At 44.3% G+C, this 17,307-nt stretch overlaps 1 protein-coding gene across 1 annotated transcript in view; it reads left to right on the forward strand.

The window, feature by feature from the left end:
- Positions 1-3,537: 3,537 nt before the first annotated feature.
- The window catches only part of LOC137333795 (CBY1-interacting BAR domain-containing protein 2-like), a 37,173-nt gene continuing 23,403 nt past the window's right edge, over positions 3,538-17,307 (forward strand). The window contains exons 1-3 of the mRNA XM_067998139.1: positions 3,538-3,684; positions 12,090-12,324; positions 16,550-16,618. Of these exons, the coding sequence (XP_067854240.1) occupies positions 3,665-3,684; positions 12,090-12,324; positions 16,550-16,618 (324 nt within the window). The 5' untranslated portion in view covers positions 3,538-3,664. The remainder of the gene's footprint in view (positions 3,685-12,089; positions 12,325-16,549; positions 16,619-17,307) is intronic.

Below are 17,307 nucleotides of genomic sequence, written 5' to 3' on the forward strand. Positions count from 1 at the left end.
GTCTTGGTTGTAATGGCTTCTATAAAGAAAGACTTGCATTTATATAGCGCCTTTCACCACCTCAGGATGTCCCAAAGCCCATTACAGCCAATTAAGTTCTTATTGAAGTGTAGTCACTGTTGTAATGTAGGAAACATGGCAGCCAATTTGCGCACAGCAAGGTCCCACAAACAAGCAATAAGATAATGGCCAGATAATCTGTTTTTGATGGTGTTGGTTTGAGGGATAAATGTTGGCCAGGAGACTGAGGAGAACTCCCCTGCTCTTCTTCAAATAGTGCCATGGGATCTTTTACGCCAACCTCAGAGCGCAGACAGGGCCTTGGTTTGAGGCATGCTTCAATTCATGTTTTACATGTTTCGTTATCTTGAAACTTCAATCCTAAAAAAATTCACTTTTATTAAAGTCATTCTGGCCCAATGGTTCAGCTGGATAATCCAGTCAGAAGCTGAGCTGTAGAGAAGAGAAGGGTCTCAGGTCTGATCTTCAGCCTGTGCCGAGTTAGCTGATCTCTACTGGGATTGCAATAGGAGTGTTAAAATTGAACTCAATGTCCATGAGTTAGGAAGGGGCTGGTAGCCGGGCCTACCATTCGTGATCACGATACAGTGACTCCTGTTGGAATGTCTCCATTGGCGCTAGAGCCAGTGTTTGGAGGACAGGATCAGTTTGTCTACATTTGCAACAACAACAACTTGCATTTATATAGCACCTTTAATGTAGTAAAACATCTCAAGGTGCTTCACAGGAGCCGTTATCAAAAACAATTTGACACAAGGAGATATTAGGACAAGTGACCAAAAGCTCGGTCAAAGAGGTAGGTTTTAAGGAACATCTTAAAGGAGGAGAGAGAGAGGTAGAGAGGGGGGAGAGGTTTAGGGAGGGAATTCCAAAGCTTAGGGCCTAGGCAGCTGAAGGCACGTCCGCTAATAGTGGAGCGATTAAAATTGGGGATGCTCAAGAGGCCAGAATTGAAGGAGCGCAGAGATCTCGGAGGGTTGTAGGGCTGGAGGAGGTTACAGAGACAGGGAACATGGAGCGAGGCTATGGAGGGATTTGAAAAAAAGGGCGAGGATTTTAAAATTGAGGCTTTGCCGGACCGGGAGCCAATATAGCTCAGTGAGCACAAGGGTGATGGGGGAGCGGGATTTGATGCAAGTTAGGATACGGGAAGCAGATTTTTTGGATGAGTTGAAGTTTACGGAAGATGCAAGGTGGGAGGGCGGCCAGGAGAGCACTGGAACAGTCCAGTTTGGAGGTAACAAAGGCATGGATAAGGCTTTCAACAGCAGATGAGCTGAGGCAGGGGCGGAGATGGGTGATGTTAAGGAAGTGGATGTAGGCGACCTTGGAGAATTGAGAAGCTATGTGTTTTTTTATTCGTTCATGGAATGTGGGCGTCGCTGGCGAGGCCGGCATTTATTGCCCATCCCTAATTACCCTTGAGAAGGTGGTGGTGAGCCTCCTTCTTGAACCGCTGCAGTCCGTGTGGTGAAGGTTCTCCCACAGTGCTGTTAGGAAGGGAGTTCCAGGATTTTGACCCAGTGACGATGAAGGAACAGCCATATATTTCCAAGTCGGGATGGTGTGTGACTTGGAGGGGAACGTGCAGGTGGTGTTGTTCCCATGTGCCTGCTGCTCTTGTCCTTTTAGGTGGTAGAGGTTGCGGGTTTGGGAGGTGCATTCGAAGAAGCCTTGGTGAGTTGCTGCAGTGCATTCTGTGGATGGTACACACTGCAGCCACAGTGCGCTGGTGGTGAAGGGAATGAATGTTTAGGGTGGTGGATGGGGTGCCAATCAAGCAGGCTGCTTTGTCCTGGATGGTGTCGAAATTCTTGAGTGTTGTTGGAGCTGCACTCATCCAGGCAAGTGGAGAGTATTCCATCACACTCCTGACTTGTGCCTTGTAGATGGTGGAAAGGCTTTGGGGAGTCAAGAGGTGAGTCACTCGCTGCAGAATACCCAGCCTCTGACCTGCTCTTGTAGCCACAGTATTTATATGGCTGGTCCAGTTAAGTTTCTGGTCAATGGTGACCCCCAGGATGTTGATGGTGGGGGCTTCGGTGATGGTAATGCCGTTGAATGTCAAGGGGAGGTGGTTAGACTGTCTCTTGTTGTGGTCGGAAGCTCAGCTCAGGGTCAAATGGACGATGGCTTCGGTCTTCCCAATATTTAGTTAGGACTGAGCACTGGGATTTGGGTTTCCAACCTTGGTTGAACGGATTCTGGAAGGTTTCATGGCATGACCTCCTGCCTCCAACCACTCCGCCCCCAACCTCCCCTCCACTGGGCGTCCAACACGTCCATCCTCACAGCACCCTGCCTTCCCCCGCCAATTGGAAAGTGAACAGATTCTTCATTACCCAATTGGATGATTCTTGGCTGTCAGTCAAACAGCCCACTCCCCCATTGCCAATAATTTTTATAACTAGGAAACAAAAATGCTCTTATGATTTTTCTCCTGAGGTTTGCTCGCGGCAGTGTCCGGGAGATTAATCTTTAATTCCTGGAGACTCCAGGACAATCCTGGAGGATTGACAACCCTAACTGGGATGGAGAAAAAGTGAATCTGGAGAAGCTATTGTGCCCAGCATTCGGAAAGAGGACAATTAACTTCAATAATTAAAGTGACACAGCCATTGAAACACCTGTACTGACTGATTCAATTCATTTTCACCTGATCACAGAAATAAACCAGTGAAAGTTTTAAATTAATCACACTTGGTGACTTTCATTTGGGTGGTGCTAATGGCAGGACCCGCACTTTAAATTACGAGTCCATGCTCACTAGTGAATTATAGCATTCAGTAATAGCCGTGAAATTATTTCTAGCGTCCCCGGTGACTGTTAAGAACTTGCAGTTAGTAAGTTTGCTGCCCAGTTTGTCCCTGAGCCATGCAGACCCGTGCCAGGATGTCCCAGGTTTGATTCTTAAAAGTTTAAGACAAAATCCAGAACGCAACGCATTAAAGAAAATACATAAAGTACAATCTAGTGAGAATTTGTAGCAGCTGTCAGAGAGAGCAGGGTTCGACCTTCCCAGTGCTCTGCTGTTGACAGTTTCACAAAAGGATATTCTTCATTCATTACATTACGTCATTGCAACATGGAAAAAATAAAATTCTTAGAAGAAAACTTTAGGGTACACGAAAGCATTGAAAATAAATTGAGCTGCATGATGACGAAACCTTCCAATGCTGTGTTTAGATGCAGGACTCTTAACATTTACTGAAAATGTGTGTAAAACAAATGTAAGGAGTCTTACAACACCAGGTTAGAGTCCAACAGCTTTATTTGAAAGCTCCAAAAAGCTTGTGATTTCAAATAAAGCTGTTGGACTATAACCTGGTGTTGTAAGACTCCTTACATTTGTCCACCCCAGTCCATCACCGGCATCTCCACATCTTGTAAAATAAATGATTGAGAAGCGCGGTAGTTCTTTGCCTCCATCTAGCGATCTTTGAAAGAAATAACGAGCAATAAGGGAAGGTGAGTGACTGCGTTGTGTTTCCCGTCACTATAACAACCAGGGACACCAATACTTGGGCAAGGTTTGCCTTCCCAGCTCTGTTGATCTATCTGTGAGAACGGGCTGGCATTGTCTGATGTTTAAATAAGGGAGGAAATCATTTAAAAAAAAGAAGTTCAGAACATTTCTGGTGAAATGAATTCTTCTTTATCAAGGTAAGGGCAAAGTGACTCTAATTCCACATTCAAAAATGTCGGCTTAAAATTGTGCAAGTGAAAAAATTGTGCGAGTTAAAAATGGGACTGTGTCAGCCATTGATAAACATAGCAACCCACACAGCTCCTGGTATCTATGCAGCTGTAGGTACAGAATCTGATCAATTTAAGCAGAATTTATTTTTAAATACTACATGGCAGGGGACCAGTTTGAGTTCAGTCAAGACTCCTTAAGGTTTTGGTCATTAACAAGATCCAGCCCAGCAACTATTTTGAGGCACCTTACCAAGGCTGGGTCCACCCTGGGGTTTAATTATTTGCTGTGCAAAGGGGGATCCTTACAAATCCCCCATCCCCTCCCTCATGTTTCTGAATGTGTTAAATGGAGATCTATTAAACACTTGGCTGACAAATTGAAAAAAACGAACAATGGTATTTTATTTCCGTACTTAAAGGGCATTCTTTGGCAAATTGCCACGTTAGAAGTTTGTGCAATGATGTCACCGATATCGTTACATTAAACGATCACATCTGCCACTTAATCTTTTTTTTCTGTCATCAGAACCCTGGTTGATTTTTCCATTTTGTGTCGAGGGGGAGGGGCGGAAATTAGGCACTTTTGACATTCCAGTACGAATCTGGCCGGTTCCAATGGCTATCCTGCATTGCCTTTCTTTATATAATCACCTCTCCTCCCTCTGCGATCTCTCTATCGCCGTTGAAGTCGGCCACACTACAGTTTATCAAAAAAACAGGCATGAACAGGTAATGTTCTCAGCATATCAATAGTCACAGATACTGAATAATCTGCTGTTCAATTCATTCTGTGCTTCCTGCACGTTTGAAATGTTACAAACTGAAAAAAAATATTCACAATCCCATTCAGACAGCATCAATTCAGTGGCCTGACCTACAATTATTGAATAAGAAAACTGTTCCCATCAGGCTAGAGACTGGGTTTTAGCGAAAATCAAAAACAGAAGAAAATATTAAATTAACTGGCATCTTTCCTTTTCACCAAATCTGTAACAGAAATGGTTATTAAAGAGTTCCTGCTTCTATACCATACCTAAATTCAGCACATAACTGGAAACTCCCTTCTTACTCAAAGGATTGTGACTTCCCTCCAAGAATTCCCTCCTTTAAGTTAATCCTATCTCTGCTGTTGTTGTGTTCTCTCCGACACATTAACAAAAAAAAGAGATTCAACCACGCCAATATTTACAACGTAAACAAGTGTAAAGGCTTCCAAGGCTCCCATTTGATAGCTATTCAGTGACACCCCGGCTGGCCAGTGCTAACTAATAGGGACAGGACCAGACTCAGCGGTTAATGTAAACGTTTATGCAAGAGTAGCTCGCCATTTTGCTCAGGGCCGACTGTCACTAACCTGCCATGGGTTTGACCATCATAGTGCATGGCTGCTTGATCCAGTTTGTACTCTTTCCTCCCAACTCATTTTCACTGTCCTAAATTATTCACCTGTTCAAAATTATGAGGGGTTTTGATAGAGTAAATAAGGAGAGACCGTTTCCAGTGGCAGGAGGATGGGTAACCGGAGGGCACAGATTTAAGATAATTGGCGAAAGAACCTGGGAGGAGATTAGGAGAATTTTTTCTTTTTTACGCAGCGAGTTATGATGATCTGGAATGTGCTGCCTGAAAAGGGCGATGGAAGCAAATTCAATAGTAACTTTCAAGAGGGGATTGGATATATACTTGAAAAGGAAAAATTTGCAGGGCTACGCGGAAAGAGCAGGGGAGTGGGACTAATTGGATAGCTCTTTCAAAGAGCCCGTACAGGCCACGATGGGCCGAATGACCTCCCTCTGTGCTGTAAGATTCTATGAGAGCAGCTGATTCATGCCAGAGTGCATTTCCATCGATGCCGATGGCCCTCGAGTACCTCACCAAAGGGTCATTCTACGCACCAGAGTCTGAGCTGCGAGAGGTAGCAGCCTATTTGACCACGGACAGCGTCAATCGGTGAACTCCATGCTGTCCTCTCTCTCGTCTCCACCCACACACATTTTCCAGCAGGAGTTACTTGGCCAGTGACCAAGAACAAGAACCCTGGTTGATTTTTCCTCCTGCCCACCCAGAAACACTGAAGCCAATTGGAGCAACTGTTGCATTGATGAGATCAGCTAATTGGGCACAGGCCGGGGATTGGCCTAGACTGAATTGGTCACTGTGATACCAGGTGGTGCATTTATCCATAAGGCCATTGGGGAAACTCTATCTAGACCCTACCGAATAGAATTTTTAAAAATCTGTTGCTTATGAAAAGAACGATGTAATCGGCTATATAGACCAGGTGGCTACTTAATGGATGCGAGTGACCAGCACTAGAATGCGATCATGCACTGCAAAGGAACAAATTCCATTTAGCCACAGGATCTTGAGAGAGAGAAATATCTACTAAACTGAGCCGGGCCAAGTTATTGGACTGGGGTTCCTAAAGAAAGAATGAAAGGAAGAAGAAAGATTTGCATTTATATAGCGCCTTTCACGTCCGCAGGACTTCCCAAAGCGCTTTACAGCCAATGAAGTAGTTCTGAAGCGTAGTCACTGTTGTAATGCAGGAAACACTGCAGCCAATTTGTGCACAGCAAGCTCCCACAAACAGCAACGTGATAATGACCAGATAATTTTGCTTTTGGTGTTAGTTGAGGGTTAAATATTGGCCAGGATACCAGGTAGAACTCCCCTGCTCTTCTTCAAAATAGTGCCATGGGATTTTTTACATCCACCTGAGAGGGCAAGATAGGGCCTCGGTTTAACGTCTCATCTGAAACTCAGCACCTCCGACAGTGCAGCATTCCCTCAGTACTGCACTGGAGTGTCGACCTACATTTTGTGCTGAGATCTTTGGAGTGGGACAATCTTCTGATTCAGAGGCGAGATGCTACCCACTGAGCCACGGCTGAATAACGTTCAAATCTGGAAAGCCTACACCCATATCCAGGTGGTGGAGTGATACGACTCAAGGGTCATCAAGGAGATCGCGGCTCAACTCTGTGCCAGAGAGAGAAACAGCTGCAGAACTTGGCAGGTTCCTTTTTGAGATTGCACACCATTCCAAGGGTTGAAAATGGGGGGCGGGTGAGTGTGGGGTGGGTGGGGGTGCAAGGAAGTGGATGTTGGGCTGGGAGTCAGATTAAAATATTTTTCCAACTCTTTTTTTTTCCCGTCTCTCTGCCCTGCACACAACAGAGATGATTTTATCACTGGGGTAACCTTAAATTGTAACCCAGAGGCTTGGCCTCAGTTTGGTATTTGAGTCTCTGTGTAAATCTCTGTAGGATTGTGCATTGTGTGTTATAAACACTATTGTTACAACTCAGATTTGAATAAAGATCTCAAATAACTAAACAAAAATTGTGAGCAGGAGGACAGATTTGATTACAGTGTCAAATTAAATACTCTAAACCAGAGTTGTCAAGCTTTCATCTCGGGGGGCTGGGGCACTGGGGGCACAATTATTATGTTCTTATTATGTTGCATATTTCCAAAGCTGTTGATGCGATGAGATTGAAGTGTCCTGATTTAGGACTTACCTGTCAATGAGACACCAACACTAAAACAGCCCCATCCAAATCTCCAGCTCCACCAAATACAAGCCAGCAGATAAAAGATACAAGTGCAAACAAGATTGAGTTGCCTGGGTTTAGAGGACGGGGTTGCTAGAGTTTGAGAAACTATATGTGGCTCTGGGGCTAGACATTCCTGGCCTTAATCCGTGAGCCTATCTCTGTTATTGGAAGCTAAAACACTTTTGTGTAAGAAAGAAGAAGAACAAACGAACTTGCATTTATGTAGCACCTTTCACGACCTCAGGACATCCCAAAGTGCTTTACAGCCAATGAAGTACTTTTGAAGTGTAATCAGTGTTGTTAGGTAGAGAAATCCGGCAGCTAATTTACGCACAGCAAGGTCTCACCAACAGCAATGAGTGGGATTCCCCAGGGGTTGGTATTAGGAGCATTGCTTTTCTTGTGATATATAAATGACCTGGACTTGGGTATAGGGAGTACAATTTCTAAGTTTGCAGAGAATACAAAACTTGGCAAGGTAGTAAATAGTGAGGAGGATAGTAGCAGACTTCAGGTGGTGAAATGGGCAGACACGTGGCAGATGCAATTTAATGCAGATAAGTGTGAAGTGATGCACTTTGGGAGAAACAACATGGAGGGGCAGTATAATCTAAATGGTTCTATTTTGAGGGGGGTGCAAGAGCAGAGGGACCTGGGGGTGCATATTAACAAATCTTTGAAGGTGGCAGGGCAAGTTGATAAGGCGGTTAAGAAAGTGTATGGGATACTTGGCTTTGTAAATAGGGGCACTGAATACAAAAACAAGGAAGTCATGCTAAACCTTTACAAATCACTGGTTAGGTCTCAGCTGGAGTATTGTGTACAATTTTAGGCACCACACTTCAGTAAGGGTGTCAAGGCCTTGGAGAGGGTACAGAAGAGGTTTACCAGGATGATACCAGGGATGAGGCCCCTCAGCTATGTGGAAAGATTGGAGAAGCTGGGATTGTTCTCCTCAGAGCAGAAAGGTTAAGGGGAGACCTAATAGAATTATTCAAAACTGTGAGTGGTTTTGATAGAGCAATTGGGGAGAAACGGTTCCCTCTGGCAAGTGGGTCGGTAACCAGAGGTGACAGATTTAAAATAATTGGCAAAAGAACTAGAGGCGAAATGAGGAGAAATTGTTTTCACACAGAGGGTTGTTAAGATCTGGAACGCACCACCTGAAAGGGTGGTGGAAGCAGATTCCATAGAAACTTTCAAAAGGCAATTGGACATGTACTTGAAGAGGACCAATTTGCAGGGTTATGGGGAAAAAGCTGGGATGTGGGACTAAATTGGATAGCTCTTTCAAAGATCTGGCACAGGCACGATGGGCCGAATGGCCTCCTTCTGTGCTGTAAGATTCTATGATTCTAAATGGCCAGATAATCTGTTTTAGTGATGGTGGTCGAGGGATAAATATTGGCCGGGACACCGGGGAGAACTCCCTGGCTCTTTTTTCGAAATAAAGCCACTCAAGTGTCAGCCTGGATTATGTGCTCATGACTCTGGGACTTGAACCCACAACCTTCTGACTCAGAGGAGAGAGTGTAAGCTGCTAAAGTCTGTTTAATGGAGAGGTTCCTCTGTGTAGTTAGCGATCAGAATTTAAAAGTGTCCTCATTCATTTTAGTTGGACTAAACAAAGCCGAGGCATCCTGATGGCTAGGACAATGCATCTCTCGAGAAAAAGCCCTTCAGTTGCATTAGATTCTAGACTAACCGAGCTCCCCTGATTTAACAGTGAGTAAACGCACCATGTGGTGTGATACTAAAGCGATAAGCAGGATGGTCCCAGGTTCAAGCCATAGTCCTTGCTGAGCTCTGCCAATCTCAGCAGTTCAGGTGCTACAATCCAATTAGCTTCAGCGCTGCTGGGCTGCGGGAGGTTCCTGAACCCAATGGTTAGCCAGTGAATCAAAAGCAAAAATACTGCGGAGTCTGAACTAAAAACAGAAAATGCTGGAGAAGCTCAGCAAGTCAGGCAGCAACAGCGGAGAAAGAAATAGAGTTAACCTTTCAGGTCGAAGACCTTTCGTCCGAACTGTGTGTGTGCACGTGGCAATTGGACGGGGAACAGTCTGGCTCAGCGATGGGTGTTTCCCGTGATCGAACAGCCTTCTCTCACTCACGGTCCAGGCTCACGCATGAAGAATGACCAAAGGGGCAAGATATCGGAGGGCGACTGTACCCCAGTAAGAGTTGGCATCTTCATGGAAGGACAAAAAAAATTGAGGGGGGCGGGTGGAGGGTGGGACTGATTATAGCATCAAGACTACAAACCATTCACCAGTAAGGGATATATAATATGAAACATCTGGCCCAGCTAAGTGAAACGACGACGACGACAACAACAACAACAACAACAACAGCAGCAACAACAACAACTTGCATTTATATAGCGCTTTTAACTTGGTGAAACGTCCCAAGGTGCTTCACAGAAACGATTATCAAACAAAATTTAACACCGAGCCACATGAAATATTAGGACAGATGACCAAAAGCTTGGTCAAAGAGGTGGATTTTAAGGAGTGTCTTAAAGGAGGAGAGAGAGGTAGAGAGGCGGAGAGGTTTAGGGAGGGAATTCCAGAGCTTAGGGCCTAGGCAGCTGAAGGCACGGCCATGAATGGTGGAGCAATGAAAAACGGGGATGCGCAAGAGGCCAGAATTGGAGGAGCGCAGAGATCTTGGAGGGTTGTAAGGCTGGAGGAGGTTACAGAGATAGGGAGGGGCGAGGCCATAGAGGGAGTTGAAAACAAGGAAGAGAATTTTAAAAATCGAGGCGTTCCCGGACCGGGAACCAATGTTGGTCAGCGAGTACAGGGGTGATGGGTGAAAGGGATTTAGTGTGAGCTAGGATACAGGCAGCAGAGTTTTGGATGAGCTCAAGTTTATGGAGGGTGGAAGATGGGAGGCCGGACAGGAGAGCATTGGAATAGGCGAGTCTAGAGGTAAGTACTGACATCTTTGTTTCAAGCAAGCCTACACAGACAAAAAGAATAAGAGAGATGATGCACGGGAAAGTGGAGCGAAGCAGCAGCTTCCTATTACTGCAGATAGCCATCAGCCACAAGCGATGTGATCTGACTGGCTGGCAAGTGGAAAACCAATTAAGAACCCATCAGGCACTTGACAGGAGAGGACCCCAGAGTGACGTAAATAATCGAGAATGTTAATCAAATTGTATATTATTATAATTATGTATTTGAACTAATGCAGCCCTTGTAAAATAGCACAATCAATTATTTAACAGAACGTTGCAGGACATTTCTGCCCTGCATCTTGAAATTTAATTTGTAGCAATAGGAGTCAAGGTTCAAACAAATAGCATGAAAACACCCTACAATGGTACAAGAACACTGTGCAGTCTGAGGCGGCAGTTTCTAGCTCCCAGTTTTATAATAACCTTTGTTGATCCCGGTACTAGGAAATATTACAGTCACCCCCGCAAGGGCTTTCTTTCTGAGGGTACACTCAACAATCGTTCCTGGAAAAATCTTTATAATGCCAAATATCATTTTCTCTTCATCTGGCTTAAAAATAACTCTCCTCCTTCCGAGTTTTCTTACCCTGAAGGTGCAGACTCTTGCTGGGTTATAGTGCCACAGCCCTCAGATACTCTTTGGTACCTCACCCATGTGATCAATCTTCATGTGAGCCTAGGCAATGGGTGTCTTCGAGCTATTTGACCATGGAAGGCATCACCGCCAGCCACCTGATATCCACATACTTGCACTTTCCAGCAGGGGGCACTGGATGGTAATTGGGAGCTGGAATCCTGGCCGACCTTTCTCTCCCTATCCCCAGTGATAGAGACAAATTGTAGCACTCCTGCTAATATCCTACAGGACATCAGCTAACTCAGCACATTTCTGGGGATCAAACCGTGGACCTTCTTAGTTGCACATTGGGCTACGTCTTTACTGACTGAGCCATCAGAAACCTCATCTGTTTCCTGCATTTTTGCCTTACTCTTCATATTTTCCTCCATTAATGCAAATTTCCATTTATTCTTCAGCTCCTTTCTTGGTTGTAGCTATCGTTCTTCCCTCATCACCCTCCTGGGTTACATTTTTAGCTCAGTAAAGCATCCAAAATGGTAAGGAAGGAGACATCGGACTGTGTACAAATCTCACCAAGCAATGTCACTTCAGCAGTGAGCCACACGAGATTAGCATAACATTCCACTTAGTCAGGTGCTCCCTAATATAATCAAGTTATAGAAGTTTAGAACAGAGTGAAGCTTAGACACATCTTAGTAGCAAAAATTTTTGTGCTTTACTTTGGAGTAAGGGAGGGGTGGGGGAGGGTGTGTTGAAAAAGTTACCAGAATTTGAGTCCGTCCTCAAAAGTCACTGAAGACCAACAAATCAACAGTTGTAACAGTTATGTGGCAGGACAAAGTGTACAGTAGCCAAAGCGTAGAGCTGTACTAAGAGCTTGCTTTGGGATATGTGGGAACCAGTTTTAGGAATTTGGAGATTTGGTTCCATCTCATCCATTGGATTCAAGAGGCCATCTGAAAGAGTAATGAGAAACCAACAAGAAAATGAAAACTTGGCTCAATCTGAAATTTCCAACAGCAAAGATTGGTTGCTGTAACTTTAGAAAGAAATCAATGTCTTTTTAGCCTGGATTAAGCACAGAAAAGCTTGGATTTGGGCCAAGATCATTCCACTACCAAAATTTAGATTTGGCTGGGTTACTATTCTGGAGCTTCACTCATTCCTAGTTAATACATCCTGTGTCTCGATTTCACACAATATTATCTGGAATTGCTGCTCCACGTATCCTGTGCTTTCCTCTTTTTTTTTTACATTTCAAAAGGGATGCTCAGGTCAGGATCATGGAAGGCACTGTGGCCAACGCAGAGAAGTATCTCGGCCAGTTCTGCACCCTCCTGGCCTCCTATACTCGGAAGAATGCTAGACTGAGAGACAAGGTTGACCTGCTGATAAAACAGATCATGGACTTTGCAAACACCGAGAACCCAGAGATGCGAAGAAGCCTTAAAGACTTTGCGGAGGAGTTGTCTAAAATCCAGGACTATCGACAGGCAGAGGTAGAAATGTTCACTGAAAAGATTGTGTGTTCATGGAGGTGGCCAATATTTTGTGATTATTTGTACTAAATGGTGTACAAAACACGCACGAAAGAATACAAGTCAATGTTGATCACTTGTGCAGGATACTACACACTATTGTTTACTGGAAACACAGTAATGCTAGTCTGACAGTTTGGTATAATATTGTCTGTTATTCACAATATTAAGGTAATTATATATTTTTTCAATCACCATCTTACCCTGGTCAAAAGGGGAGGGAGCTATCTGCATGTAGGTCTGTATTTGGTAAAGTTGCGTTGTGACTACGAACCACGAGGTACACAACAAGAACAACACCTTGCATTTATATAATGCTTTTAATGTAGCAAAACGAGGTGCTTCACAGGAACGATTAGCAAACGCAATTTGACACCGAGCCACACAAGGAGATATTAGGACAAGTGACCAAAAGCTTGGTCAAAGAGGTAGGTTTTAAGGAGGAGAGGTAGAGAGGCGGAGAGGTTTAGGGGAGAGAATTCCAGAGCTTAGGGCCTAGGCAGCTGAAGGCACAGCTGCCAATGGTGGAGCGATGAAAATTGGGGATGCACAAGAGGCCAGAATTGGAGGAGCCCAGAAATCTCGGAGAGTTGTAGGACTGGAGGAGGTTACAGAGAAAGGGGGGAACGAAGCCATGGAGGGATTTAAAAATCGAGGCATTCCCGGACCAGGAGCCAATGTAGATCAGCAAGCACAGGGGTGATGGGAGAATGGGACTTGGTACAAGTTAGGATACGGGCAGCAGAGTTTAGTATGAGCTGAAGTTTATGGAGGATGGAAAATCAGAGGTCAGCCAGGAGACCATTGGAATAGTCCAGTCTGGAGATAACATAGGCATGGATTTCAGCAGCAGATGAGATGAGGCAGGGGTGGAGACGGGTGATGTTACGGAGGTGGAAGTAGGTGGTCGGAAGCTCATCTGATGGTCAAATAGGACACCAAGGTCTGATTCAGCCTCAGACAGTGGCCAGGGAGAGGGATCGAGTCGGTGTTTAGGGAACGGAGTTTGCAATGGGGACCAAAGACAATGGCTTCGGTCTTCCCAATGTTTAGTTGGAGGAAATTTTTGCTCTTCAGTACCAGGTGTCGGACAAGCAGTGTGACAAATGAGAGATAGTGGAGGGGTCAAGGGAGGTGGTTGTGAGGTAGAACTGGGTGTCGTCAGCGAACATGTGGAATCTGACGTCGTGTTTTCGGATGATGTCGCCGAGGGGCAGCATGTAGATGAGACAAACACAAGAGTGCTTTAGGAGACTCTCATTGTGATTTTTCTTTTTGCCTTCATTCTGGGGGAGGGGAGGGACTGGGCCTTTGGGCTTTTAATCAACATCATCTTGACCATCATTGACAGCTCAACTGAATGCAGGAACTCAGTGTGTGAGGATCTGTTGGCAAACCATTCCATGGCATAGGACAATCAAACTCTAATGCAGGTATTGTCCAAGCTTTTTATCCTTGAGGGTTGTGCGGATGCTTACCATAGAGGCAATATAAAGTTTAAATCCATCCTCTAATTAGTTTGCATATATCTCAAGTTGCTGACGCAAACAGTGTTCCAATTTAGGACTCATCCACCAGTGAGGAAACTGTGATAATAAAAGTCCTTACCAAACCCCCAGGCCAACAAAATTCAAACAGGACCAACCGGAGAAGAAATAAGCACAAATAGGATTGAGTTGCTGGAGTTTCACCAATGTTTACTAATAGTTCAAAAGCATTTATTCCAATTCAACTATCGGAAACAGTTTCAAGATCAGAAAAATATTTAGTCAGTTTTAGGTGATTCCCAATACAGTACCTTCGGAGTAAAGAATTTTAAAAGCTTTTGTAAAATCATGGAATCATAGAAAGGCTACAGCATGGAAGGAGGCCATTCGGCCCATCGAGTCCATGCCGGCTCTGTGCAAGAGCTAGCCAGCTAGACTCACTCCCCTGCCCTATCCCTGTAGCCCTGCAAATTTTTTCCTTTCAAGTACTTATCCAGTTCCCTTTTGAAGTCCATGATTGAATCTGCCTCCACCACCCCCTCGGGCAGTGCATTCCAGATCATAACCACTCACTGTGTAAAAAAGTTTTTCCTCATGTCACCTTTGGTTCTTTTGCCAATCACCTTAAATCTATGTCCTCTGGTTCTTGACCCTTCTGCCAATGGGAACAGTTTCTCTCTGTCTAGATCCTTCATGATTTTCAACACCTTTATCAAATCTCCTCTCAACCTTCTCTGTTCTAAGGAGAACAACCCCAGCTTCTCCAGTCTATCCACATAACTAAAGTCCCTCATCCCTGGAACATTCTAGTCAATCTCTTCTCCACCCTCTCTAAGACCTTCGCATCTTTCCTAAAGTGTGGTGCCCAGAAGTGGACACAATGCTCCAGATGTGGCCAAGCCAGTGATTTATAAAGGTTCATCATGACTTCCTTGCTTTTGTACTCTATGCCTCTATTTATAAAGCCCAGGATCCCATATGCTTTTTTACCAGCTTTCTCAACCTGCCTTGCCACCTTCAATGATTTGTGCACATATAACCCCAGATCTCTCTGTTCCTGTACCCCTTTTAGAATTGTGTCCTTTGGTTTATATTGCCTCTCCTCATTCTTCCTACAGAAATGTATCACTTCACTTTTTTCTGTGTTAAATTTCATCTGCCACGTGTCCGCCCATGCCACCAGCCTGTCTATATCCTCTTGAAGTCTATCATTCTCCTCCTCACTGTTCACTACACTTCCAAGTTTTGTGTCATCTGCAAATTTGGAAATTGTGCCCTGTACACCCAAGTCCAAGTCATTAATATATATCAAGAAAAGCAGTGGTCCTAGTACCGATCCCTGGGGAACATCACTGTACACCTCCCTCCAGTCTGAAAAACAACCATTCACCACTATTCTCTGTTTTCCGTAACTTAGCCAATTTTGTATCCATGTTGCTACTGCCTCTTTTATTCTCCATGGGCTTCAATCTTGATGACAAGCCTATTATGTGGCACTTTATCACATGCCTTTTGAAAGTCCAAATGCACCACATCAACTGCATTGTCCTCATCTACCCTCTCTGTTACCTCATCAAAAAACTCTATCAAGTTAGTTAAACACGATTTGCCTTTAACAAATCCGTGCTGGCTTTCCGTAATCAATCCACACTTGTCCAAGTCCAGTCCAATAACATCAAGAAGGTGAGAGTCGACCCTCTATTCAGTGTAACAGAACATAAGCTTGTCTTTCTTTAACTCATCAAGTCAGTAACATTTGAAGAGCTAAACAAAAAGCCACGAATGCTGCAAAATCGAGAATAAATATTGAAAAATTTCAGTAGGTCATTCAGCATCTGAAAGAGAAAGGTTAATGGCTCAGACAGGACCCGACGTTCCAATGAAGGACCCCAGTCGAAACATCAACCTATCCTTTCTCTTTCAGATACCAACTGACATGTTGTGCATTTTCCAGTACTTTGACACAAAGCCCTAAAGTCCATTTGCCTTCAACAGAAGAAGACTTTGCTGTATCTCAATTCCCTTACATCAGATCTCCACTAATGTTGACATATTCAGCACTTAGCAGCCTTGGAACATAGTAATGAAGTTGCTTATTTGTAAATCTGTAGATGCTATTCCAAGTTGCAGAACGATCAGGCACTTGAGCCCGCTCATCATTCTTCTAAAATAAGAAACAAAACCTGCACCTTTCAAAGAACGTGCACAATCTATGCTATCATAGACTTCACCCCACCCACTCACTTAGTCTGCATAGTGGGGTTTGAACTCAAGGCCTCTGGGTACCATAACCATTGCCCTACAATACCCTGCCTTTGAAAGGATAAATGAGAAAAACCTAAGGAGGGGAAAGAGAAGAAATTAAATCTACATTTTTTCCATAAGGGATCCTGAGCAAATGGTAACAGTCCAATAATAATGAGTGGTAATCAGCTTTCACTGGGCTGAGGCCTCCTACTCCTATGAAAAACGAGGTGCCCAGGGAGATTGAGGATATCAGATGATACAAGGTAATTACCACAATACAGGAGATAATTAACACAAGAGGGAATTAGTCAAACAGTGGCGAGAGACGTTTATGTTATTGCCAAGTCACATTTTTGTATCATAACTTCACAATTAGGTTTGTTGCAGCAATTTCTTCACAAGATCGGTCATTAATGTAATTCTTTTTTTGTTTTTGTCCCCGACTCCTTTAGGTGGAAAGATTGGATGCCAAGGTCATTGGACCACTAAAGTCGTACGGTCCACTGACAAAATCCAAACGGGTACATTTTTTTCCTTTATGGCTATTAAATTTGTGTTATTGTGCTTTTCTGCAATAATACTTCCAATTAAACAAAAGTCAAATTCTTCTCCCATCCAGATACCAAAAGCTTCACTTAAATAAAAAGAACTATCTTATTTTTTTTTATTCGTTCATGGGATGTGGCGAGGCCGGCATTTACTGCCCATCCCTAATTGCCCTCGAGAAGGTGGTGGTGAGCCGCCTACTTGAACCGCTGCAGTCCGTGTGGTGACGGTTCTCCCACAGTGCTGTTGGGAAGGGAGTTCCAGGATTTTGACCCAGTGACGATGAAGGAACGGCGATATATTTCCAAGTCGGGATGGTGTGTGACTTGGAGGGGAACGTGCAGGTGGTGTTGTTCCCATGTGCCTGCTGCTCTTGTCCTTCTAGGTGGTAGAGGTCGCGGGTTTGGGAGGTGCTGCCAAAGAAGCCTTGGCGAGTTGCAGACATTGCCGTCACAGCCTGATCGAAAATGACAGGTAGCTATTGCTGTCGAATGTTTTTGGATCCTCCAAGCGCTGTGGTAGCCTGTTATTGTGGCAACATCTGTGATTCAGACCATTTAGCCCCTTGGGTGGAGGATAAGGAGTCAGGGAGGATGAAATATTGGGCAGGGGACAGTGGAAAACAAAATGACTACTCACTAAAAGAAAAGAAACTGCAAATGCT

This window comes from Heptranchias perlo, chromosome 16 (assembly GCF_035084215.1).
Source record: "Heptranchias perlo isolate sHepPer1 chromosome 16, sHepPer1.hap1, whole genome shotgun sequence".
NCBI classification, from domain to species: Eukaryota; Metazoa; Chordata; class Chondrichthyes; order Hexanchiformes; family Hexanchidae; genus Heptranchias; species Heptranchias perlo.